The 27,686-nt window shown below is 40.4% G+C and overlaps 2 protein-coding genes across 4 annotated transcripts in view; both read left to right on the plus strand.

Moving 5' to 3' along the window:
• The first annotated feature begins 51 nt into the window (after positions 1–51).
• MSS51 (MSS51 mitochondrial translational activator) lies at positions 52–11,565 on the plus strand. Of its 2 annotated transcripts, none has more exons than XM_025850644.2 (7): positions 52–2,678; positions 6,881–7,124; positions 7,384–7,539; positions 8,569–8,693; positions 8,892–9,458; positions 9,784–9,877; positions 10,233–11,565. In XM_025850644.2, exons 2-7 carry the CDS (start codon positions 6,904–6,906, stop codon positions 10,450–10,452), a joined length of 1,383 nt encoding a protein of 460 aa, XP_025706429.2. In that variant the 5' UTR covers positions 52–2,678; positions 6,881–6,903; the 3' UTR covers positions 10,453–11,565. The 2 variants fall into 2 exon arrangements, with proteins under 2 accessions (XP_025706429.2, XP_073734926.1); XM_073878825.1 differs by having other exon boundaries at positions 52–1,658.
• Positions 11,566–14,982: 3,417 nt separating this feature from the next.
• Positions 14,983–27,686, plus strand: part of ANXA7 (annexin A7) — a 30,076-nt gene continuing 17,372 nt past the window's right edge. The window contains exons 1-6 of one of the 2 annotated variants that reach the window (XM_025850638.2): positions 14,983–15,094; positions 21,477–21,531; positions 23,466–23,670; positions 24,436–24,546; positions 25,116–25,180; positions 25,598–25,663. In XM_025850638.2, the coding sequence (XP_025706423.1) occupies positions 21,478–21,531; positions 23,466–23,670; positions 24,436–24,546; positions 25,116–25,180; positions 25,598–25,663 (501 nt within the window). In that variant the 5' untranslated portion in view covers positions 14,983–15,094; position 21,477. The remainder of the gene's footprint in view (positions 15,095–21,476; positions 21,532–23,465; positions 23,671–24,435; positions 24,547–25,115; positions 25,181–25,597; positions 25,664–27,686) is intronic. The other variant, XM_025850339.2, reaches the window with a different exon arrangement.

The raw sequence follows: 27,686 nt of genomic DNA on the forward strand, positions 1-27,686 counted from the left end.
GCCTATTATAGGCCTCCTAAATCTAATATTTAAAATCACTATTTCACTTAACTTTTAATTGAAAGAAAATGTTACTGTTTAGAGTTTTGTTATAATAGTATTGGGAATTTATTGGGTGTTTTAACAATAAGAAAAAGAATATTCATGATACTGTATTTTCTTGCCATCATATTCCTTTCTTTTTCATAATCAAAATAAGTATGAAATTTTGCAAATTGAGGGAAATTAGGATATTGCTCAACATTTTATAATATAATCATAGTAACTTTAATTACAGTTTCCAACAATAATTATAATGATACACATTTTACAAAGCACTGATTTAAATTGAACTGTATATACTTGCCTTATTCCAGGTAGCAAACAGAACTCAAACTGTTGATTATTACAGCTTTTAGTTGCTGTATTATTAGCTTGCATATATAGCAGTCCATGAGCTACTCTTAAAGTTACTATACACTGCATATGTTTAAAGGTTTTCCTGGATGTTATTGTTTTATGAAAACTATGCATCTCTAAGAGCTTAACTAGTATATCAGGTACCAGGAACTTCCTTAGCCCTTAGGTCCATCACTGGGGTTATATAGTGTTTATGGGAATCTTGGGTAAACATAAAACATCATTAGCGAACTAGAAGAATTATGGGTTGATGGTAAAGATTAAAAAGAAGAAGAAAGTAAGAGAAAGGAACAGAATGCAGAAAAGTAGTATATATTAAGAGTGGTAGAAAAATCACCCAGTGCCTCACAGACCACTTCCTAACTGTTGAATAAGAACCTCTTTCTAGTCTTCATAACTGTGAACCATAGAAATATTTTTTAAGGTTTCACAATGAACCATAGAAGCATTTTTAAGGCTTTTTTAAAAATGTAACTTACGATGAAAACAAACTGTGAAAAGTTCAGATCTTTCTAAATTGTAAATTTAAATGTCTACCAGAGCTAGTAGTAGTGATGGTAAAATATAAATTAATATTCAATATCAATTTTTTCTATCTATTATATCCCTTTATATTCAAAGATGACACTTCTGAGTTAGAAAAGACCATCTCGGGGCGCCTGGGTGGCTCAGATGGTTAAGCGTCTGCCTTCAGCTCAGGTCATGATCCCAGGGTCCTGGGATCGAGTCCCGCATCAGGCTCCCTGCCCCTTGGAGAGCCTGCTTCTCCCTCTGCCTGCCTCTCTCTCTCTCTCTCTCTCTGTCTGTCTGTCTCTCATGAATAAATAAATAAAATCTTTAAAAAAATAAAAATAAGTTAAAAAAAAAAAAACCAAAGACCATCTCTGACTTCTTGTGCCTTCTGCAGTTCAGCCATTATTAACAGAACTCATATCCTTTAAAAGTTTTGCCAGTTAAATTTGAAATAGGCCTGAAACCTTTGCTTAAAATGAATTACTCCTGTTTTACTCGGGATTTTTGCCTATTGCTACTGATTTTCTTTTCTCCACAGCTATTCTGAATAATATGTAATGTTCTGTTGCATCCTTAACACTTACTTTCACCTTCCCTGTGTGTAGTTGCTTTCTACAGTTTGGGGTTCCTTTAGAATCCATCCTCTGCATCTGTTCATATGTAGATTTTTGATTTGCCACATTCCAGGACCTCAAACTGACTGCAAGTTGTTCTGTTCCCCAGTTTGATGGTGTTCACAGAAGCAGGTAAGTGACATAGCTAGGGCCAGATGTAAGCAGAAAGTTAGGTCTTACAGTCATATAGGACCACTGCCTTGTTAATTTCTGGTAGACCCTGGAGCTTGATAAATGAAAAGGAACTAGGAATGTGTAATCAGATTCCCTGGATCAGCATTCATTATAGGAAGGAATAAGATGTTTGAATTGATTCTTTTGAATTTTCTGTTCCTAGAAACAGAGTACATTTTTAGCCAATAATATTTTGGTTTTGCTTACTTTATTCCTCTATTTATTCCTCTTTTGAAATAAATAAATGGAGTGTGCCTGATGACAAAGTACCTTGCTCTCCTTTCAGAGAAAGTGAATTTTACAAATTAATTTTGTTTCCCCTATAATTGATTTCCTTCTGTACCATTAAATGACCATTTGTATTCTTCTTTCTTGGGTATTATGTTTGTTTTTAAGCCTAGATTGATCATTGTTGAATTGTGTTTGAGCAGTGTTTGTTATGCTCAAAGGGACTTTGGGCTTGGGTTAACTCATCCTGGGTCTAGATTGACATCCAGAACTCCAGGAGTTCTGTTGGTCTGAGCTAGTGCCTACCTTTCCAACCAAATAATGACTTCTGAACTAATCCCAGGGTTTTTGTTTTTAATTTTTTCTTCTCTGACTCTGTGGACTGAGAGCAGAAATACTGCCTTAGTGAGAGAGGTTCAGGAAGCAATAGGTTTCATCTTTCCTTAGCCTGCCTGGCCTTTGGTGAGTTTGGGAGTGTTGACAGAATTCTGAACCCTCTTGGCAGAGAAGGAAGGTCAGAAAGAGAGAAGTCCATGGGCATGGGTCCAGGTCCCTCCTTACCTCGTTAGGGAGAATTCAGCGTTGTCTGTCTGGTTGGCAGGGCACACCTAATCACAAAGACTCAGCATTTCAGCAGTTTGCAAAGGAAAGTGATATGAAGGGACAGCTGCAAGTCAGCCACAAGCTAGATATGAGGAGATCAAGCATTCACTTGGAAGAGAGAAGGAAGGAAGCCGAGGGCTTAGCAGGGTAAGTTACTTTTCCATCAAACCATCTGCTTGCTTAGTTTATAGTTGAGTAAAACATTTATCACCCCAGGGAGTGTTAATCACTGATTAAGAAGCTGAATGTGCTTAATAATAGCAATATTCTTAATGTATTCCTCCTTTTCTCTTTCTCTTTCCCAACTCCTTTTAGGATCCCCAATGACTAGCATCATTTACCCCTTTCCCTATCTCCCCAAAGCTGTTTTGTGTTTGCTGGTGAGTTAGAGAAAATTAGATGGGCCTTCCTGGTCTGGAGATAGTGAGAAGGTAACTGGTTTGGGTGAAACTTGAGGCTTTTGGTGATGAAGGAGAAAGATGGGAGACCTGGTCTGGGAATAGGCTAATATTGGAGGGAATTTGGAAATGAAAAGAAGAGTTTTTCTAGACCGTGCAGTCCATGTCTCCTCTTCTGTCCTTGGTGTTTTCTCTCTTATGGGAATAAATTAGAGCCTAAGTCATTGGGGATGGCTAGAAAAAAGTTAAAGTGATTCCCTGCTAGGTGAGGTAGACTTTGATCTCTGGAAAATTCTTAAAGCTTTTTATATATAATTCTTTCCAATTTCTCCCTTGTCCCCTCTGTTTTTTGCCTTAGTTTTCTCAATCCTGTCCCTCCCCTCAAACTTGGAGGATCCTGGAGCTCACTGCAGGAAAGTTAGAACCAGGGAAGCTGGGCCTGGGCCTGGGGTACACAAACTCAGACATGAGCCTCATGTAGATACAAATGCACCTTCTTACCTTCCTCCCAGAAATTTAGTTCATTTGTATCATGAACCTGCTCTAGACACAGAGGAAACTATCAGGGATTTCATCACCACCACTCCTCCCCCAAACTGATCCTTTCACTTCCCAGCCAGTTCAACCAACCCCCAGAGAGCCAAGAGTTAATCTTCCTTGGGAGAAAGATGTCTTTGGAAAGACAGATAAGTTAGGCAGTACATTTCTGGTCTTAATTGGTCTCAATTGCAGCACGAGGCTTTTAGTTGAACATTAGGTATATTTATTATTACTCCTGGGATTTAAGACTCTTGACTTGCCTCAAATCAAAGATGATTTTTCTCTATACCTTTAAAGAAAGATGAATCCATTCTTTCAAGGTTCAAGAAAGAGGGCAAGTTATCTTGCCCAAAGAGGCTGTGTAGAGAGAGCAGAGGAATGCTTTTCGAGTTGCAGTGATTCTGGAAATTGGATGAGGATGTGTAGAGATTAAAAATGGAAGGGGCGCCTGGGTGGCTTAGTCACTTGAGCTGATTTCAGCTCAGGTCATGATCTTGGGGTTATGAGATCAAGCCTCAAGTCGGGCTCTGCACTGAGCATGGGGTCTGCTTAAGATTCTCTTCCTCTCCCTTTGCCCCTCCCCTGCTGTTCACACAGCAGCATTCTCTTAAAAATAGATAGGATGGATAGATAAATGAAATGAAGTAAAGTATATTTTTTTAAAAAGTGGAGGGAAGAGTCAGGTCAGTTGTTGGAAATGGGGTACTCAGGTGTGAAGGCATCCTTTAGGAAAGGGACATGACCCTTTAATAATCTGTCACCTTCAGGTCTAATTTCTCCTGTATTGGCAAGAATGTAGAAGATATTATGCGCAGATGACCTTAGCTATCTCTGTGGACTCTGAAAACATCCAATTATCTGTGGGATGAGGGGAGAGATTACAGGAGTGCAATGAAAGGATGAGAAAGTACAAAGGAAAATACAAATTCATTCCCTCGTTAACTAAGGACAGCAGTTTGCAAGAGCCATGTTGTAAGATAATAGATTTTTTTATGTTTTTATTTTAATTCCAGTTAACATACAGTGTTATATTAGTTTCAGGTATACAGATAATAGATTGTAGCTGGATGATTCTGGGAGGTCTTTGTTCTGCCACCTACACCTCAGCTGAATGATGATTCTTGGAGTTTTTTCCCTAACAAATCTGGTCCAGAAGGATTAAATGTCAGACTATTTTTGTAACAAAACATGATCCCTGATCATGTTTTGTACTTTAATAGTTACCTTATTTAGAGTAAAACCAACCACGGTTATATCCTCTGCCATTTACCTGTCCCTAGAGGCAGTTAATCTGAGGGTTAATAATTTTTTAGCTTCTTTGGGACGCCTGGGTGGCTCAGTTGGTTAAGCATCTGCCTTTGGCTTCCATGATCTCAGGGTCCTGGGACTGAGTCCCGCACTGGGCTCCTTGCTCAGCCAGGAGCCTGCTTCTCCCTCTGCCTGCCACTCCCCTTGCTTGTGCATACTCTCTGTCTCTTTCTTTCTCTGACAAATAAATAAAATCTTTCAAAAAATAATTTTTTAGCTTCTCAATCTCTACAGATTTTTTTTTATTTTTTAATTGAGATGAAATTTACATAACATAAAATTAATCCTTTTAAAGTGAGCACGGTATGTCATACATTCACATTGTTATGCAACCACCACCTCTGTCTAGTTCCAAAACATTTTCACCATCCCAGAGAAAAACCCATAACCATTTAGCAGTTATTCCCCATACCTCTTCTTCCCAGCCCCTGGCAACCATGAATCTGCTTTCTGTCTCTGGATTTATTGTTTCTCAATATTTCATATAAATGGAATCATATAATTTATGATTTTTGTGTCTGGCTTCTTTCAGTTACCGTAATGTTTTTGAGGTTCACCCACATTTTAGTGTATTATCAGTACTTCATTTCTTTTTATGGTGTAATATCTGAGAAATTGCCAAATCCATATTATGACACTTTTCCCTATGAGTTCTTCTAAGACTTTATAGTTTTAGTTCTTGCATTTAGGTTATACTTAATAATCAAACTGAAACCATTCTATTTTATTAATTCCTAGTGTTCCCGTCTACATTTCTATGCTCATGCTCTTCTCTGTGGTTAGAATTCTTTTTTTCTGTCTCCATGTATTCCAAGTATTACCATCATTAATGGGTCTATTCTGACTGCTACATGCTTTATAAAGTCTTCCTACAGCTAACCAACTGAAGAGACTCTTTCCTTCTGATCTCCCATTAGTGCTTTAGTTTCACTTTTCTTATAGGATTTATACTGCCTTATATTATAATTTACATTTGCTCCCTCTGTAAAACATTTAGATATTAAGTATACTTTTCATATTTGTTTCTATTATAATATGAGTGATTATATATGTTTAGCAGTAAATGTTTATTAAATGAATGGATGTTTTTATTTTTCCCAATACAGTTCCTTTTGTTTACTCATTCCTTGTGGAAGGAATGGGAGAAGACAAGCAGGGAAGGAGAATATCAGAGTTCCTCCTAGGTAGTGGGTTGGGTATGGGATTAGTTCTACTTCAAAGCTCACCTCTTTAGGAAATTTTCCTCATAATTTGCATAACTTACTTTGACTACATAAATCTTAATATTGCGGTGCTGTTTTTGTATTGCATTTAATTTCTACTTCTGGGTTGATTGCTTAAAAGTGTGATGATAGGTCTTCTAAAATGAATGTTTTATTTCCTTAACTAGGTGAGATTGACTGATTCTCCAATTAGTTGGTAGTTTTAGACAACCAAGATTTGTTGCTTTTTCCTCCCTCATTTCAAGTTGATTTTTTTTTTGAAAGATTTTATCTATTTATTTGAGAGAGAGAGAGAGAGATAGAAAGCACGAGAGGGAAGAGGGTCAGAGGGAGAAGCAGACTCCCTGCTGAGCAGGAAGCCTGATGTGGGACTCGATCCTGGGACTCCAGGATCATGACCTGAGCCGAAGGCAGTCGCTTAACCAACTGAGCCACCCAGGCGTCCTTAAGTTGATTTTTTAAATGCATTAATAACATACGAATATATTCTTAGTATTCAAGAGTCAAACGTTACAGATAAGTCTAAAGTTCCTTTTGATTAACCCAGTTCCTATCCCATTACTTCTTTCCCTCCTTAGAGTTAATCATTGTTATTTTATATGAGCACTGCCAGACCTTTTTCTATGCATTTACTTGCATATATATTTATATTTCATATAGAACTTCATATATAATACATATATAATTATGTTGATATACAATTATTTTCCTCCTGTTTTTTATCACTGCCTGTGGTGATCAGTAATCAGTAGAGCCTAAATAAATCTTACTGATACCTAGGTCTGAGAGACTGGAATGAGAATTGAAAGGTCAAACATATGAAAACACATCATTCTTGTATAGCTTGCAAAATTTCATTCCATATCTGTTCTCCATATAGTCCCCAGGTATCAGTGGACAACCATGGCTCCAAGATCCCGGCAACGAAGGCACAAGAAACCCCCCTCATCGGTGACTCCCATGGTTGTGACCCCACCTACAGTTGTGACCTCTGTGCCTCTGACCCTCTCAAAACCTGACCCTAGCATTGATGCACTTGGCTTCTTCTCCTTGGACAATAATGTTCCTGGCCTATCCCAGCTAATCCTTCAAAAGCTAAACATGAAAAGCTATGAAGAATACAAGTGAGTGACTAGCTCTTTGGAAGAGTAATATATTATCTCTGGTAGAAGTGCTTTCAGAAAACAAGAAGGGAGTATAACTTGGGGAATATGGGGCATTTACAGTGAGTCATCCTGACTTTTGCAAGTTTTATAGAAGAAATTTTTCTCATGTGAGAAATAGTGGGAGTAGATAGAAATATATAGGAGGCAAGGTATAGGTCATGAATGATTCTGGAGATATTCTTTTTCCTGTTGCTACTTCTCCATGCCATTTCTGCAGGTTGGTGCTAGATGGGGGTGCTTCTGTATCAGGCTTTGGATTTGGATGCCTTCAAGAAATGTTCCAGAAGATGGAGGACACATTCCGATTCTGTGCTCACTGTAGAGCTCTTCCCAGTGGCCTTTCAGACTCCAAGGTCCTACGTCAGTGCAAGAGGTGACTAGTTGGGGGCTAATAGGAGAGTCATCCAGAAATGATCCTATTCTAAGACTTCATGGCAGGAGGAAAGGTCTAAGAGTTTTCAGAATAACTTCAGGCACACTCCTCATTTTGTGTGACCCAGGCCACAGAAAGATTAGAAAAGGATTGGGCTCCTACTTATTTTGGGTATTATGGGGAAGTCAGACCATGGTACAGTAGTCCCCTTTATGGGCAGTTTCACGTTCTATGCTTTCAGTTATGTGTGGTCAACCACAGTCTGGAAGCAGATGATCTTCCTCTGACTCTTGTCAAAAAGTTAATAGTGGCATAATGCTTTGTCACAGCACCTATGTCATTCACCTCACTTCATCTTATCATGTAGGCATTTTATCATCTCACATCATCACAAGAAGAAGGGTCAGTACAGTATAATAACACACTTTGAGAGAAAGACCACATTCATATAACATTTATTACAGTATAATTGTCTTATGTTGTCATTAATCTTTAACTGTGCCTAATTTATAAACTTTATCATAGGTATGTATGTGTAGGAAAAAACATAGTATATATAGGGTTTGGTACTACCCATGAGTTCAGGAATCCATTGGGAGTCTTGGAACATATTCCCTGTGGAGAAGAGGGGTACTATTGTATAATCTTCTCTACCTCCTTCCTCTTGAGTATTCAAGGGTTAAGATCATATCTGTTCTGGGGAGGTTGGGGTTGAGCCATACCTGTGATAAGAGGGCAGCTGCAAGCTCCTGATATTTTTTTTCTGTAAGGGATGTAAAAAGTGAGTTATTCCAGATACAGACTAAGGTGTTACTCTGACCCAAGAGAATAATTAAATTCCTAGTGTCTCATGCCTCCCCTCCCAAATATAATCTCCAAATTTGGTGCATCGGCTCTCACTCCTCTCCCTACCTTCCCTATCCAGTGATCTTTCTTCCTAGATACAGGAAGTAGCAATTCCCTTCCCTAGTCATCCCCCAGGCACCTTTGAGGTTATAGGAACATCTGTTTCTGGGGCTCATCTTTCAGGTGCAGAAATGTCTATTACTGTGGTCCAGAGTGCCAGAGGTCAGACTGGCCAGAGCACAGGAAGGTTTGTCAAGAGCTGCGTCTGGTAGCTGTGGACCGTCTCATGGAATGGCTTCTAGTCACAGGTGAAGTGGTGGTGTTGGAGAACTCTGCCACAGTGGTCATAGTTGGCTGTACTTGGAGAAAGATATGAAAACATGTTGTTACGAGGAAAACATGAGAACTGGGTGGAGCACTCCTGGTCACAATTTGGAAGAGTAATTTTGGAAGGAATATTGAAGCCAGGAAAGGATTAGGTCACTCATATCCCTTCTTTCCTGCAGGTGCTTTTGTCCTACCTTCAGGACCTTGGCCATGCCTGGCTGAAGTTGTACAGGGCTGGGATACCTGGTTTTCTATGCGGTGTTTACAGCTAGATGCTACACTGGATGCTATGCTAAGTAGTCATGCCATGACCACCCTGTGGGCCAGTGTAGGACGGCCAAAGCCAGACCCAGATGCCCTGCAGGGCTCTTTGAAACGGCTGCTGACAGATGCCCTATCGCGGCCCTTGACACTGGGCCTTGGGCTTCGGGCCTTGGGGATAGATGTTGGGAAGACTGGGGGAAGCACAGTGCATGTGGTTGGTGCTTCCCATGTGGAGACATTCTTCACTCGCCCTGGGGACTATGATGAGCTTGGCTACATGTTTCCTGGACACCTAGGCCTCTGTGTGATCATGGTGGGTATAGACGTATCTGCTGGCTTTACACAGAGCACCTCAATTTCCCCCCTGGAACCTGGCACAGTTCAGCTTAGTGGCCATAGGGGCCTCTATCATGACTTCTGGGAGGAGCAGGTAGAGACTGGACAGATAGCCCATCCGGATTTGGTGGTGGCATTCCATCCAGGTAAGAGTCATTCAGGGGAATCCCGGGTGGCTTTTCTGGGAATTTTCCATCCAGACTCTTACATCTCCTCTATTTGGAACCCCATTCATTTGGTCAGGTTAAACACAATATGTTGACAACCTTGGTTGATCATTAGCCATATGTGCTATACCTGGGTTTAGAATTTTCCATTGCAGAACCTGGGGTGGATGATGGTGGTAAATGAGCATTGGAGGTGAGCAAGGTTAGGGGAGGGGTGGACACAATCAAAAAAGTATCTTGCTTAGGGTCTACCTCAGCCTTTCCCTTCACTATATCCATTTCTATTGTTCCCCCCCCACCATAGGTTTCCATGCTTCCCCAGACTTGATGGAGGCTTGGCTGCCCACCCTCCTGCTACTTCGTGATTATGAGATCCCTACATTGATCACTGTTTACAGGTTTCAACCTCTTCCTATTTGTGATACCTCCCTGACTCACTCATACCTCTCTCTGTATAGATGAGCTCATTTCTCTCCCCCTTGCTCATCTTCTGTCTTCTGGTGAGGATTTTCTTCCTTTCCACACTTGACTTTCTAATCCCCTTGGAACCAAGTCCTATGCTAGTTAATCAGGTACTTAGTGAGACATTTGGGAGGGAAGGATACCCTTGCCCATCTAGCCTTTGGTAATTTTGGGGATTAATGAGTCCAGAAGTATCAAGTTCTGAGGAATTTCTCTCCTATGTCTCTCATAATTAGCAGAGCAATTTCTTTTTCTTTCTTTTTTTTTTTTTTTTTCATCTGTCTCCTATAGCCATCAGGAATTGGCAGCTTCTTTGCAGATTCTGGTGGACCTGGATACACACATCACTGCCTATGGAGCTAACCCTTTCGCATCCCTCAAACCTGAAGAGGTCTATTCCAACCCCAACAAGCAACCAGTATATTGCAATGCCTACTATATCATGTTTCTTGGACGTTCCTGCCAGCTGGATAAGAAGCAACTGGAAGAGAAAGTAGATGGTGAGGTTTAAATAGCTGAGCCAGATCCTGACTGGACTTCTAGAAAATTGGGAGGTTGTAATGAAATTACTCTGCTGATGTCAGGTTGTTGCCAACTTTGAAATCCCCTATATCCTAAACCTCAGCCACTTTTCAGGTGAAGATTCTCAGCTGAATGGGAGTTCCTATATGATGTGACTCTTTTCTAAGAGATTAACTACAAGTAGCTTCCAGAGACAGGATTCTAGATTTAATGTGTGGCAAGAGGCCCTGGTATCAGTCTTTCCAGAGCCTAGAATTCCCAACATTTTCCTTTGTGAGAAAGTTGTACCTTTGACTTGAATAAGATGCTGCCAAGGAAAAGAATGGCACCTTATTTTTCTGGAAAAGACTTTCTTATCCAGCAATTCGGGCTGAAAAATGGAGAGGTGTTAATGACTTGAAGTGGTACAAGAATGGGCAAATCAGAGAAGTGGTTGGGAACACGGGAGAGGTTGTGAGGATTGGCATATTGTTCTATATCCTGGCTTTTTCTAGATAAATATCTTATTTTCTTCTTTTCTCTTGGGGACTTCTAGCCCTAGAGCAGCTTTTTGCCTTGTGTTGTATTTAAATATCCCAGGGTAGGGGGCACCTGAGTGTGCAGTTGTTGAGCTTCTGACTCGGTTTCTGCTCTGGTCATGATCTCAGGGTTGTGGGATTGATCCCTGCATTGGGCTCCGCGCTCAGGGCAAATCTGCTTGATATTCTTTCTCCCCTCTGAGCCTGCTGCTTGTGCTCTCTCTAAAAAAAATAAATAAATATTTTTTAAAAATTAAAAATAAATAAATATACCAGAGTATATTGGACTTTAGTTGAATATACTGGAGTTATTTGTTATTACCTAGTTTATACCATAATAAACTCAGTTTGGGGCTTCTTAAGTCACTTGTTTTATCCTATTTCCTATTCACTGGCAAGTATTACTTGTCTAGTCACAACATCTCAAGATTGGAGGTTTCTCTCTTGCCAAAGGAGTGATTAACACCAGCTCTCTGTTTGGACCTGCCACTCTGCCACATCCTGTCTCATGCCATCCTTCTCTTATCACATTCTCAAGATTAGGATAGTCCTACAACCTTGCCATAACCTCAGCCTCCCACCCCTAACCCTAACACACATATACATTCTTATTGCCCACTCTGATAGGGGCAATGTTAGAATTCATATGTTCTGGGATACCCGTGTGGCTCAGTTGGTTAAGCGTCTCACTCTTGATTTTGGCTCAGGTCATGATTGCAGGGTTGTGGGATTGAGCCCTGTGTTGGGTTCTACACTGGGCATGGAGCCTACCTAAAAAAAAAAGAGAGAGAGTTAAGTGAAAATGTTCGCAGAATTGGAGGACTCACACATTCCAGTTGCAAAGTTTACTACAAAGCAGTAGTAATCAAGACAGTGTGGTGCTGGCCTAGGATAGACCTATAGATAAATGACATCAAATTGAGAAGCAAGAAATAAGTTCTTAACATTTATGCTCAATTGATTTTTGACAAGAGTGATAAAACAATTCAATGGGAAAAGAACAGACTCTTTAACAGATGGTACTGGAACAACAGGACTCCACATGCAAAAGAATGAAGTTGGACCCCCCACATACACACAACATACAAAAATTAACTCAAAATGGATCAAAGACCTAAATCACTAAAACTATCCAACCTTAGAAGAAAATATAGGGGTAAATCTTCATGAAGTTGGATTGGGCAATGGTTTCTTAAATACCACACCAAACCTATAAGCAGCCAAAATAAAAATAAATTACTTTATTAAAATTAAACTACTGAAAAGGACACCATCAAGAAAGTTAAAAGAATGTAAGAAAATATTCATAAATCACATATCTGATAATGGACATATCCAGAATATATATAAAGAACTGTTACAGCTCAACAATAAAAGAACAAAAAACCCATTTACAAAATGGGCAAATGATCCGAATAGATATTTCCCCAAAGAAGATATACAAGTGATCAATAAGTACATGAAAAGATGCTTAACATCTTTAGTCATCAGGAAATAGAAGTCAAAACCATAATGAAATAGCACTTCATCCACTAAAAAGATGATAATTAAAAAAACAGAAAATAACAAGTGTTGGTGATGTAGAGCAATTGTAACCCTCATACACTCTTGGTGGGGATATAAAATGGTGCAGCCATTTTGGAATACAGTCTGGCAGTTCCTCAAGAAGTTAAACATTGAGTTACCATTTGATCCAGCAGTTCTGCTCCTTGGTATGTCCCATGAGAAATGAAACCATGTACACAAATGGTCATAGCAGCATTATTCACAATAGCCAAAAGATAAAAACCCAAATGTTCATCAACTTGTGAATGGATAAATAAAATATAGTATATCCATGTCATGAAATATTCGGCCTTAGAAAGGAATGAAGTACTGATTCATGCTACAACATGGATGAACCTTGAAACATGGATGAACCTTGAAAACATGTTCATTGATGTTCATGTTAAGAAGTCACAAACACATAGTGTGTGAGTACATTTATATGAAATGTCTAGTATAGGCAAATGTATGAAGACAAAGCTTAGTGGCAGCATATGGATGAGGGGGATGAGGGGATTGAGGTAATGGTTTAAGGGTACGGGTTTTATTTTGGAGGTGATGTAAATGTTCTAAAATTGGGTGGTGGTACAGTTCTGTGAATATATTAAAAACCATTGAGTTGTACACTTTACATGAGTGGATTATATCTTCATAAAGCATAATTTTTTTTTTAATCTTAGAGAATGTAGGGGTGCCTGGGTGGCCCAGTTGGTTAGGTGTCCAAGTCTTGACTTTGGCTCAGGTCGTGATCTCAGGGTTGTGAGATGTGGGATTGAGCCCCACATCTGGCTCCGTGCTGGGCAGAGTTTGCTTAAGATTCTCTCTCCCTTCTCCTGCCCCTCTCCCCCTGGGGGGGGGTATCTTAGAGAATGTAAAAACAGAATATTTGCTAAGTGCTTAAAACAATGCCTAGCACATAGTTCGTACTTAGTAAATGGTACCCTTGTTAAATCCATACCACTTTAATTTTATACAGCAACATATGATGGAAAAACCAGTTGGATGTGTCATGGTTCAGACAAGAAAATGCAGGTGCCAGCTAAGATGATAGGCAGGCATGGAAAGGAAGGGGTAATTTCTAACAAGTAAATAGTGACATTTTATAGATAAATCATGAAAGTAAAATCTACAGGGGTTGGTTACTGATTGTGATGGGTGAAGGGTGATATATCCATCAGAATCAAATCAGGAGATGACAGAAGCCACACAGTAACAAGTGACACAAGTTTCCAACTTAGTAGACTGGTGGGTACATAAAAGTCTAAATGCCTACTTTCATGCTAACTGCTGAGAAATCTAAGATGGCTTCTGCCCTTAAAGTGTTTAGAATTTAACAGAAGATGACATAAGCAAGGTTAATATATTTCTTAACTTAGCAAATGAAAAAAATTGCATTAAAAAACCGTATTGAAAATCCTTTAGGATGGTACTAAATTGGATTCTGATATCCTCATCTCAGCAGGTCTATCAGAGCCATTTTTTCCTCCAGTATTGGATATAAATCTCTGCTTATTTGATCACCAGATCAACTGTTGGCTTGGGTTTTGCGGGCCATTCATTTGGGGGAATAATTTTTCTAGAGAATAGATTGGGCTATGTCATTCCCTTGATTCAACTTCTCCAATAGCTTCCCACTGGAACCAGAATAAAATCCGAACTCCTGGCCCACCGTCATGAGGAAGCTCTTGAGTAGAAAGCATGTAGAGTAATAAATTGATAGTTCTCAAACTTCAGTGTTAAATTAGAATCTCCTGGAGGGCTTGTTAAACAAATTGCTGGGCTCCACCCCAGAGTTTGAGTCAGTAGATTTAAGGTGGAGCCCCAAATTTGCATTTCTAACAAGTTTCCAGGTGATATTGCTGCTACTTGTGTGGGGACCACACTTTGAGAACCACTGTAAAAGGTTAACTGACTGGTTTTTGCTCTGAAATAAACTTTCTTAATGAGTTTAAGATACTGGTCTGAGACCCTGAAATTACCTCATGTTTAATAGTGTTTGTGTTAAAGGCTCTAGTGTGAGGGGGACCTAGAGTCACCCAACAGCCCGTCTGGAGTGGTTTTGATTATAATGTATCTCGAGTTCTGGCTATCTAGGATCCCAATACGTATTAATTCTTTTCATAAGGATCTAACAAAAGACACGGTCTTTATCTCAGGGAGGACGGTATATCAGAGGCGGAGTGGCTGCACCTGGCCTTCCAGGTGCGCGGCCCTTCTCAACTGCCCTTCACGGAAAGGGCTCCGGGATTTCTTAAAACCTCTGTGACCTGAGAGAGCCCCAAAGGTATTGGAGATGGTCCTTGGGACCGAGAAATGTGATAAAACCGGCTGTTCCACCCGAAGGGAGCGTCTCTTCCCGCAGGTGGAGCAGCGCGGTGCGGACTAAGCGAAGCACTAGCGGGGCCGAGCTCGGCACCGCCCCCTCCAGCTGCAGGGGCGTTCCCAGCTGCCGCAGCGATCCTAACGGGCTCGGGCGGCGTCCCTCAGCGCTCCGCCTCCCCGGGCCCTCCCCCGGCTCCATCTTGCTGGCGACCAGCGTTGGGCTGTGACGCTGCTTCCTGGGGTCAGGTGAGGCGCCCCCTACCCTTTCTGCCCCCGTTTCCCCGTGTCACCTCGCTCATGCCCGCTCTGAGGTGCGCCGTCCGGGAGATGGGGCGCGGTGTGTGTCCCCGCGGTAGGGGTTCGGTGGAGGTGCCTGTGGGCCTCGGGGCGGCGGGCGTCTCGGCGTGTGTGTCTCTGGACCCTGGCTCCCCGCCGGGGGCTTTCGGGCGGAGGCGCATTGCATTGGGGTAGGATAGGCGAGGCGGCCGGCCTCTGTGCCACTCCGCTGTCCGGAGATCAGAGGGACAGTGATAGCCCGCGCGCCCGCAGGTGCACCACAGGTGGAGGGACTGAGGCCAGAGGATGGCCCTGCCGAAGTGACCTCAAGGAAAGCTGAGTAGGGAAACCAGCAAGGAACAACGAAAGCTGTCTGGCTGGTGATCAGATTTCCCGGTGACACAGCAAATTTTGGGAAATTTGTCCCGTGCTTCACTAAGCCTGGGACAGAATGCCTAAGCCTAAAATTGTACATTGCCTCAAGTTTATAGTTCTTGGAAACTATTCTGGGAAATAACATTCCAGATTTGATTCCTATTCCTTGAACAGATGTGTGCTGATATCAGGCCGTCCGTCCTGAGTGAACACTTCCTATACAGCGAAAGGTGGCTGATGTCCACCGTAAAAGTGACAGAAATGAAAAGTTCCAACTGCCTTTAAACTCCCTAGTATCTTCTGATAGGGAGCTGATCTGATAATCTGTCCTATTTAGAGCGTAATGAATTACCTCTCAGGCAGGGGAGGAGTTTCAAGCACTAGATGGCAGGTAGAAGAGAGAATTTTGGCCACTCCAAATTTAAGCTGCTTTTCAGTCCTCACTGGTGATGGCTGCCTTCCCTGTCCCAGAAGTCATGTCTGGCCCTTACTCTAGTTCTTTATCCAAGGGCCCTTGCCGACTGATTTAAATTGTCCTTCCCCACCAAGAGGCAGGTTTTGGAAAATTGTAGTCGCTCCTGTTGGCCATCTTCATTTGACCTTCCTGTTTCGTATTTGTTTCATAAATCTTGTGTTCCTGGGCTTCCTGCCATCTTGAGACTTCTGTAGTGAGGCCCAACCCTTTTAGTAGCTGACTCACTGGGTGGAGATGGTTTGGAGAACCAAGAATGATTTCTGCTCTTTTAAAAAGTAGTTGCTGATGGAGAATGTTGAAAAGGAAATAAAAGCTCTTGTTTACCAGTATAGTCTTACTATTCCTTGGGGAAAATGAGTAATTTGTTGAGTCACCCTGGGATTTTAGGTTTTTTTTGCAAAAGCTTTTTAAATCTACCTTTTGAATAGATGATACATGCACAACTCCAAAAGGGCTAAAAGTACATTGAAAATTAAGTTTTCTTCCCATTATGTCTCAGCTGGCCTCCCTTTTTTGAGAATATTTTCAGGGATATACATACAAACACATAAATGTATATTCTACACTTATAGTTGGCAGTTTATGCAGTTTTCACCTTGCCTTTTTTTCCTACTTAATATGATTTAGAGATGGTTTCATAGGAGTTTAAAAAAATATGATTCATAGACCAGCAACATCAGCGTTACCTGGAAGCCTAGTTAGAAATGCAGAATCTCATGCCCCATCTCAGAACTACTGAAGCAGTTTGCATTTTTAACGAGATTCAAGTAATTCACATACACGTTAAAGTTGAAGAAGTACTGTTTTATCTAGTACCTTGTTCAAAGAAGGGAGAGAGAAGATTTGAGCTTGGTAAGTCTGGGAAGGTGAGTGAGCCCAGGCATGAGGGCCAAGTCAGTTAATAACAGTGGCTGAAACAAAGGCATGTTGGGAATGGTTCAAGTGGTAGAGATTGCACATTGGAGTGTAGAAGAAAGAGAGTGAGTTGTGAAGAAAGAGAGTGAGTAGATATATTGGAGCCAGTACTAAGGAGACCTGAATGTCAGGCCTGTGAATTTTCATTTGATTCTCCAGCAGCAGTCTTTGAGGAGTTTTGAACTGAAGAGTGATATGCTGAAAGAGAAAATTATAAGTGCAGGAAAATTGTGTGAGAGTATCTGCAAGGACATAAATGGAAAAGTAATTTTAGTAAAATAGGCATCAAGTGATGAAAACCTGGTCTAAGGACATGGCCATGAGAACAGAAATTACAGGAATAGTAGGAGAGGCATTTCAAAGGAAAAAGAAAAACATTGGGTTATTTACTGTACTTACTCATAGGTAATTTAAATAGTGGTACTAGTAACAGATACGGTATTTTTTTTTTCCAAGTTTTTGTTCAAATCCCAACCAGTCAACATACATTACAATATTAGTTTCAGGTGTAGAATTTAGTGATTCATCACAACACCCTGTGCGCAACACAAGTGCCATCCTCAATACCCATCACCTGTTTAACACCCCGCCCCCTCCAGTAACCATCACTTTGTTCTCTGTAGTTAAGAGTCTGTTTCTTGGTTAGATACAGGATATTAAGAGTAATGTGGTGGGGAAAAGATGAGTATTTAATTCCACACCAATACTGAGGCCTCCTAGCTGGCTTCTATCTTAATATATTCCTCATTCTGTTTTGATGATTGTCCATCTTACAATTATATCCCAACTTTTGCCTTGCACATGATAGCGTTCAACTTCTCTGCCAATGTATCCATCACTTTTTTTTTAAGATTTTATTTATTTATTTGACAGAGACACAGCGAGAGAGGGAACACAAGCAAGGGGGAGTGGGAGAGGGAGAAGCAGGCTCCCCACGGAGCAGGGAGCCCGATGCAGGGCTCTATCCCAGGACCCCGGGATCATGACCTGAGCCGAAGGCAGACGCCTAAGGATTGAGCCACCCAGGTGCCCCTATCCATCACCTTTTAAAACAGTTTAAACATTTGATAATCCAGTTTTAGTACAGTGTTTTATGGTAGATGCTAAATAAATGATTATTTGACTTTAGATAGATATATTTGCCAGGTATATTGTATCTGATCACCAGTAGTTTTTTAGATATGGTCAGGCTATGAAAGGGTATTGTTCTGAATGTTTGTTTTTTCCCTCTGTTTATTTGCATTTGTTTTAGGTTAGTAGTGTTTTCTTCAAATGCGAAAGGCATTTACACACATACATATGTATGTATATATTTGTGGCTTTTTGGTTCACACTGGCTGCATTTGTTTTACATGAGCTGTCTAATTTAAATTCAGTTAACATATAGTATATTAGTAGTTTCAGGGGTAGAGTTCAGTGATTCATCAGTCTTATATAACACCCAGTGTTCATTACCCCGTGCCCTCCTTAATGTCCATCACCCAGTTACCCCCTCCCCCCACCCTCCTCCCCTCTCCCTCTAGCAACCCTTAGTTTGTTTCCTATGCTTAAGAGTCTCTTATGGTTTGTGTGAGCTGTCTTTAAAAAAACAAACAAAAAACCTTTATTAGGGAAAAATTTAAACATGTAAGAGTAGACGGAAGAGTGTATTGAGTACCCACGTACTTGTCACCCAGCATAAATAATGAACTCATGATTATCTTGTTTCATCTGTACTCCTGCCCAACCCTTTCATATTATTTTGAAGTGATTCCCGGACATTATAACATTTTATATGTATTAGCGTGTATCTCTAAAAGATCAGATGCTTCACAAAAATCATAATACCAACATGACACCTAAAGATGTAGTAATTTCTTAACATCATCAGATATTCAGGTTATTGTTTGCATTTCCAAATAGAAATGAGCTCCTTTTGAAGAAAATAACTTTGATTATTTTTTTTAGAGAGGGAGAGAAAGAATCTTAAGCAGGCTCCACACCCAATGCAGAGCCCAATGCAGGGCTTTCACAACCCTGAGATCATGACCTGAGCTGAAATCAAGAGTCAGACATTTAACCAGCTGAGCCACCCAGACACCCCTCGATATAGACTGTACTTCAGGAAAACCATATAGTTGATAAAAGATTTCTCAGATTCCAGATAATAAATGAAGAAAAAATGATAGATCTGGGCATTGATTATCAGTCATGTAAAAGATAGACGGTTGATCATTAATGTGTTTCCTGATAGAAACAAACAATATTTTGGAGTATTTATGCCAAAAAAGTAATATAATCAAGCTTCTAGATCTAACTACAAATCTATAGTAAATAACTATAAATGATTATCACGGAGATTCAATTTGCAAAATCCAGATAGAGGGAGATTTCAGGACAAACTGGTTCCTTCAACAAGTAAGCCGCACAGAAAAAAATAGAGGTGAAGCTTTTAAAAGAGATTTAAGAGACATGCCAACCGACTAGACTATATGGACCTTATTTGTATACTGATTTGAACAACCAAACTGTAAAAATTATTTTGAGACATCTGGGTAAATTTAAACACTGGATATTTGATATTAAGAAATTAAAATTTTAAGGTACAATATTGGTAAATATGGCTTAAAAGAGTCCTATTTTTACAGATGGTGTATTAACATTTATGAGTAAAGGGATATGATGTCTGGGGATTTGCTTTATTTTTTTTTTAAGATTTTATTTATTTATTTGAAAGAGATTGAGAGACCTAGTGGGAGGAGGGGCAGAGCGAGAAGCAGACTCCCCACAGAGCAGGGAGCCCGATGTGGGAGTCGATCCCAGGACCCTGGGATCATGACCCAAGCAGAAGGCAGATGCTTAACTGACTGGGGATTTGCTTTAAAATGATCTAGGGAAGGGGTGCCTGGGTGGCTCAGTTGGTAGGTGGCTGACTTTGGCTCAGGTCATGATTTCAGAGTCCAGGGATCAAGACCCACGTTGGGCTCTGAGCTCAGCGGGAAGTCCGCTTGTCCCTCTCCCTCTACCACCCCTACCCCCCCACCTGTTCATGCTCTCCCTCTCTCTCAAATAAATAAAATCTTTAAATAATAATAATACTCTAGGGAAGGGTAAAAATGAAATAGAATTAACTATGACTTGATAGTTGTTGGAACTGAACATAAAAGTTATGTGAACATTCATTATATCAGGATGAACCACAAGAAATTTGTATGTTAAAACAGTTGAATTTCAGTAATGCCATGCAGGTCAATCTAACACTGTTCTAAAATCTTTGAATTTTCCCTAATAAAAAAACAAGTATAAAATAAAAAACGAGGGGAGCCTGGGTGGCTCAGTTGTTAAGCGTCTGCCTTCCGCTCAGGTCATGATCCCAGGGTCCCGGGATGGAGCCCCGCATTGGGCTCCCTGCTCCGCGGGAAGCCTGCTTCTCCCTCTCCCACTCCCCCTGCTTGTGTTCCCTCTCTCGCTGTGTCTCTCTCTGTGTCAAATAAATAAATAAAATCTTAAAAAAAAAACAATAAAAATACTTAAAAAGACCACAGAAATTTGGACACTGACACATTGATGATACTATGGTTTTATTTTAAAAACAGTACGGTCCTGTTAATTAAAAAAAGTTATGTTTGTAGGTCTATATACTGAAGTATGTATAGGTAAAATGGTGGAATGTCTGGGATTTGCTTTGGAATAATCCAGTGGAGTGGTGGGGAATGAATGAGAGTGCTGAAAAAAAAAATGGCCATGAATTAGTAATTATCGCAGCTGAGTGTTAAGTCTGTGGGGTTTCTTATTACTATTAACTTTACTTTTGATTTAAGTTTGAAACTTAAAAGTTTATAAAAAGGTATGTGTGACTACAGAATGTTAAATCTTAACCATTGTTTCCCATAATGTTACATCACCAAATAAGGGGATATCTGTGGCACCTGAAAAGCCTTTATTTTAATATTTACATGTTCATTTTCATGTTACCTTCTCAAGAAACTAACGTAAGTTTTCCATTTATGGAAGTGATATAAAGTAGACCTAAAATAAATTTTTTTAAAGTATTTTACCTTTTTTTTTTTTTTAAGATTTTATTTATTTATTTGACAGAGAGACACAGCCAGAGAGGGAACACAAGCAGAGGGAGTGGGAGAGGGGGAAGCAGGCTTCCCGCTGAGCAGGGAGCCCGATGCGGGGCTCGATCCCAGGACCCTGGGATCATGACCTGAGCTGAAGGCAGACAATGACTGAGCCACCCAGGGCCCCTAGACATAAATTTAAGTGAAAAATTAATTGGCTTAAAAGATACTCCGTAAATATTCCATAAATAATAGTACTGGTAGTATTCCACAAATAGTACTGGTAGTGTTCGGATATGACAAATTGTATGGTATGAAGAGAATGAAGTTGGAACATTTACTATGCTATACTGACTCCTTTGGTGTGAATGGTGAAATGAAGCATTTTATAAATTTTGCTTATACTTCTAATATCCACCTGTTGAATGCCTGACAGACTCTTTTGAAAGATATATTTTGTATAAAACCATATGATAATATATATGTTCAAAGGACTTAACCCTTATAAAAAATTACAGAGGACTTTTTTTTATTGTTACAGAATGTCATACCCAGGCTATCCCCCAACAGGCTACCCACCTTTCCCTGGATATCCTGTAAGTATTGGCACTTATAAAATAGCTTGTGTACTTGGAACTGGCGTTGTATAGGACTAGCCCATGGCAGATCTTACAGGTATGCTAGGGTAGGGGTCATAAACTCAATTGCCCAGAGGTACTGAGTAGAATAAGTGTGTTAAGGCAGGTATTATGGAGGAACGAGAGGGCACTTGCCTCACTTTTGGAAAACCAGCAGCTACTCAGCTGTAGCCCGATATAGCCATGCTGGGAGGCAGACTCAGTGTTGCTAATACTCCATTTCTTCAAGAAAAGCTAGAAATGTGGATTTGATGTGAAATTGCCCCATTTTTTTAAATTGGGAAATTCATTTTTTTTTTAAGATTTTATTTGACAGAGAGCACAAGCAGGGGGAGCAGGAGAGGGAGAAAGGAGAAGCAGACTCCCCCTGAGCAGGGAGCCCAATACAGGACTCGATCCCAGGACACTGGGATCATGACTGGAGCCGAAGGCAGACGCTTAACCGACTGAGCCACCCAGGCACCCCGGGAAATTAATTTTTTTAAATGTTAATGTTGTATGAGCCAATAGAACATTTATGTGAGCTGAGTCCATCCCATGAGTCACTGGTTTTTAACCTTTGTGTTAGAAGGTTTAAAATAATTAGAAGGGCTTGACTCAGAAATAACAAATTGCAGTGGATTAAAGGTCCCCTGGATTTGTAGTTCTGAGACTGAGTATTTGAAGTTCATTTTATAAATGTGCTACTAAGTTCTGCCTTGTTGATGTCTGGACTATGAGGACTAAACTCATAGCTGAGACATTTAAGTGAGAATTATGCATTTCAATTTTATACTCATAAGTGTGTAAGGCTTCTTTCTAACTCTGGGAGAATACAAAGAGGCCTATGCAGGTTAATGATAATATGTGTATCCTTATGTAAAATGAATATATAGCTCTCCTGAATTTATCATAGGAATGATGAGAATTATGAATATGTTCCCAGGCCCCTATGTACTGAACTGGACTCTGGCTACCATTTCGTCAGTGTGGGCTAATTTCTGAAACAGACAACCCCAACATCTAAGTGACTTTACACAATAAAAACTCAGTTCTTGCTTACTTTACTTCCTAGAAGTCAGTGGCGGGAAGGTGGGAGGGTGGGAGGAATCAAGGAGGCTTTATTCCATGTAGTCTTTCAGGTTCCCAGGCTCCTTCGACATAGTGGCTCTACCATCCTATAGGGCCTTAGAGTCCTTCACTGGATTCTCTGCTTCCATCTGGCAGATGAAGGAAAAGAGAACGAGAGAGTATAGAGGACTGTGAAGGGGGTTTGTAGGGGCCAGGCTGGAAGTGGTGTACATCAGTTCTGTCTCTCTTCATTCACCAGTACTCCTATTGTTCTACTTAACTGCAGGGGGTTCTGGGAAAGGTAGTCTAATTTTATGGCCAGAGGAGAAGGTTTAGTGAACATGTGACAATCTCTGCCATTCTTAGACATTGTCTAGTCTGGGCTCCAAAATGTCACATGCATGTATGACTCAGGTGACTCTTCTTTTTTTTCCTATTATGCAACAGGTTCTGGTGTGTTGCAAGAGAGCTGAGTTCTTCTCTTTAGGGTAGAGAGCTGTATCTTTCTCATATTTCCAGGTGCTATAAAAATGAAGGAACTAATGAGCTTTGTTAGTTTTCCCTGAAGCCTTGAGGTTTGTAAAGAGCCTAGTTCTTACTCCCAAATAGAGAAACAGACCCCTCTTGCCTGACACAGGTAGAATTAAATTTAACTGAGTTCTGACAAGCAGGTGTCCTGACAAACTAGTATACTGGTAAACTAGTATAAGATACCAAGACTTTTAATGGGATTTTTAATATGTAAAAGAAAATCTAGACCTTAACAGTTACCTGTTTGTTTTTTTAGGTGGGTCATATTTCTATGTAATCACATTCATTTGAAAAATTTTCTCATTTTTCAGCCTGCAGGTCAGGAGTCATCTTTCCCCCCTCCTGGTCAGTACGCTTATCCTAGTGGCTTTCCTCCAGTGGGAGGAGGTGCCTATCCACCAGCCCCAAGTAGCAGCTACCCAGGAGCTGGAGGCTACCCTGCCCCTGGAGGTTATCCAGCCCCTGGAGGCTATCCTGGTGCCCCACCACCAGGGGGAGCTCCAGCCTATCCAGGAGGTGAGCAATGGGTTGTGGCATTAGTGATGATTTGGAATTGCTGTACCACTTTTTCCTTCTTTTTTTATCCTCTTCATCCTTACTTGTTTTGTATGAGGTCAGAGATGCTCTTAGCCTACTCTCTACCAAAGACAGTAAGAACCTGGCTGGCAAGATTGAGGGATAAAGGTTCTTAGGGAGCATGAAAGCAGGGAACATTCTTAAAAATTCTGTTGTGAAAAAGAATAAATCTCGTGGTAATAAAGGACCAATATATAACAGTTGGCTTGGTTATTTTTTAAAAATATTTTATTTCTCAGAGAGAGAGAGTGAGCACAAGAGAGCACAAGCAGGGGGCGTGGCAGGCAGAGGGAGAAGCAGACTCCCCTCTTGAGCAAGGAGCCCAATGTGGGGCTCGATCCCAGGACCCTGGCATCATGACCTGAGCTGAGGGCAGATGCTTAACTGACTGAGCCACCCAGGCATTCCATTGGTTATTTGTAATCCATTGTGCTCCTTAAGACAGCTTTGTTCAAAAAAAAAAAAAAAAAAAAAAAAACAGTTCAAAGGTAAAAAAGCTTAGCACTTTTATATTATAAATTAGTTGGGCAGGTAAATGAAGTAAAAATGTTGTAATGGAGAAGGAATTGGTAAGTTGAATTTAGACCAAAAGAGACTGCTGTTATAGCATTAATAGCCCATTTTTTCCCCCCACTGTTCTTAGTAGGTATTTTCCTAAAGTTTACTCTTCAATCATAAGAACTGTCATTATATTCTTTTTTCTAGTTCCTCCAGGTCAAGGGTTTGGAGCCCCACCAGGTGGAGCAGGCTTTTCTGGCTATCCACAGCCACCCTCACAGTCTTATGGTGGTGGTCCCACACAGGTCCCACTGCCTGGTAGGTACCAACTATCCAGAGAAAAATAATAGTGTGCTATTTTAAAATTTTCATTTGCCCTTGAGAGAACTTAGTTTACATTTGGGATAGCCTTCAGTAAACTTAGTACTTCTATGAATAATTTTAAATACATGGTTTCATGAAATGGATTAATCTGATGGAAAAGTTTAATCAGTAAGATGGAAATAAGGACCCACTTTTTCAGTTACAAAAAAAACCTGTTCCAGAGCCAAAAAACCTTTAGGAGCTTCTCTGCTCACTCCTATACCACCCCTAAACTCTCAGAACTATGTCCTGACATTCTTTCCAGTTGGAATCAGAATTTAGTTTGCTTTGAGTGTTTAAAGAAAAAGGCATTATTTGTTAAATTGTGTAGAACATGAATTATTGTAAAAGGTTCTTACGACCAAAGTTGGTTTTAGTTCAGTGAATTATAATACTAAAAAGTTTATCCTAGTGAATAACATGGTGTGAATGTTCTCATATGTTTCCGTATTCATAATAGTCAATGCTGTTTTGAAAAATTAAATCGTATTAAACCTGTTTACTGTATTTTTTTAAATGTTTAGGTGGCTTTCCTGGAGGACAGATACCTTCTCAGTATCCTGGAGGACAAGCTCCTTTCCCAAGTCAGGTATTTCTGCTCCTATTTTTATATTTCATCCAATTTAATTGGATAATGTCAGAGAAGGGCACCACTCCTTTGCTGACATTAGAGATTTCCATGAAGCAGAGGAGATGGTTTATTACAGTCACTGAAGATTCTGATCTTTGCTTCTGGTAGACACGATGCTCTCTTTGGTCCATCTGCTGTGTGTCCTGATGACTTTAATAAGACAAGGATAGGTCCCTTCTCACAGGTGATGTTACTCATAACTTTTTCATAAAGATTCACTTGGTTTCTTGGCATTGGTTTTCTTGTTCTTCTTGCTTCGCTGACAGTTACAACTATGAACTTGGGTGACTGAGTAATTGGTATTTCTGGCAGTGTTTGAGAAAGTGTGGATTTGTTTTTTCTTTTTACCTTTATAACGTTCTACTCTTTTTTCAGATCGATACAGAATCCTTTCCTTCCTATCCTGTTTTCTCTCCTGTTTCTTTGGATTATAACAGTGAAGTGAGTAAGGTTTTCTAATGTTCACTAATTACTAGGTCCCCTATATGTGCCTTTATTACTTTCTGATTTCTCGTGTATTTTTCTCTCACAACTTCCTTGAGGGCTCAACTATATCTGTTTTATCTTTATGTCCCTGTAGTGCTTGACAAGGCTTTAACTGTGGTAGCCAATTGATGTTTGTTGAATTGATTTCTCAGTAGCCCTGGAAGGTCTCCCATATATCAAATCTTTGCCCCATCTCTGTATAACCCTTTAATTTAATATTGTTTTACTTTTAATTGCCTTATTAATTCTTTTATATCCTACAGAAGTTACCAGGAACGCAAGCAGTATACTTTTATGCTTATCTTTATCTTGATTTTTCTTATTTCCCTACTGTTTATTCATAAAGCTCTATCATTTTCAAGCTTTTTTTTTAAAGCTGGGGTGGGATAGGGATTACAGTGTTGGAAGAGACACACTTTAGCTGTTTTCTGGCTTACTTTCTTGATTTAAGGAATTTGAGCTCCAGAGAGATACGAAACTTGTGCAGGGCCACACAGCTAGTGAAAGACAAAGCTAAGACTAGATCTAGCTCTTCTGACTCCCAGACCAGTAGTCTCCCTGTTACACAGTGCTGCTTTGCTGATGCTCTAAATGGTATTCCTTCAAAGCACATAGAGAACTGCTTTCGATCCTTCTTTTTTATTGCTGATTGTTGATGATATTATAAATCTGTAACTATTTTAATGAGAATTTTTATTTTATTTTAGCTTAAGCATGCACATAGCTTTAGAAACATGACTGAATAGAAAAGATTTTCAAACATAAAACACTAAAAATGAAACATACATACACATGTAACTCATGTGTAACAATTACTACCTTAAGATAGAACTAAAACCAGGGGGGCGCCTGGGTGGCTCAGCCGTTAAGCGTCTGCCTTCGGCTCAGGTCATGATCCCGGGGTCCTGAGATCGAGCCCCGCATCGGGCTCCCTGCTCGGCGGGAAGCCTGCTTCTCCCTCTCCCACTCCCTCTGCTTGTGTTCCCTCTCTCGCTGTGTCTCTCTCTCTGTCAGATAAATGGATAAAATCTTAAAAAAAAAAAAAAAACAACCTAAAACCAGTAGGTGGAAGTTTACAGAGTGATAGATTTTGGAAGATCTTTTACATGGAGGTGGAGTAGGGTACCTTGTGAGGGGAGAACTCCCTGTCACTGAAAGTCCTCTGGTAGAGGGGGTGTGTGTGTGTTTAGGGAAATGAAAATTTGTGTCTTGGTTGGGCATTTGGGCCAGGTGACCTTTCCTGATTGTCTCAATTTTGTTTTTCAGCAGGAAGGTTGGCATCAAATGAATGTCAAAGGGTGGAACTTTTGCTAGCAGATACTGTGCTGAGAAATTTTCCCTAGTTTGAGTTTTGACATCTAGAACATAGACCCTGATTTCCTTTATTTAGTACAATGGCTGGAGGATAGTACTTTTGATGAAGATTCACTTCAAATGTAGACTTTCTACATAGAATAAGACAAATCAATTTTTTCCCACAGATGAAAAATGGAGTTTTTTTTAAGATTTATTTATCTGAGAGAGAGAGCACACACATGCACATGTATTGGGGAGTGGTAGAGAGAGTCTTAAGCAGATTCCCTGCTGAGCAGGGAGCCTAACCTGGCGCCTGATCTCATGACCCCAAGATCACGACTTGAGCCAAACCGTAAGTTGGACACTTAACCGACCGCGCCACCCAGGCAACCCATTTATTTGAGAGAGAGAGTGCGCGCTGGGAGGTAGGGGCAGAGGGAAAGGGAGAGAGAAATTCAAGTGGACTCTGTGCTCAATCCCATGACCCTGAGGTTACCACCTGAGCCAAAACCAAGAGTCAGATGCTTAACTGACTGTACCACACAGGCATCCCAGTTTTTGTTTGTTTTTTAAGAAAGAAGAGTATAACGGAAAATGAGAATCGTCAAATAGTACATGTTGGGGGTTAGTTTCTCTTAGTGCCTAGTCCAGTTTATTATAAACAAAGGCTTTTTGCCCTAAC

This window comes from Callorhinus ursinus, unplaced genomic scaffold, assembly GCF_003265705.2.
Source record: "Callorhinus ursinus isolate GAN/ISIS: 27379988/994484 unplaced genomic scaffold, GSC_fseal_2.0 scaffold31, whole genome shotgun sequence".
NCBI classification, from domain to species: Eukaryota; Metazoa; Chordata; class Mammalia; order Carnivora; family Otariidae; genus Callorhinus; species Callorhinus ursinus.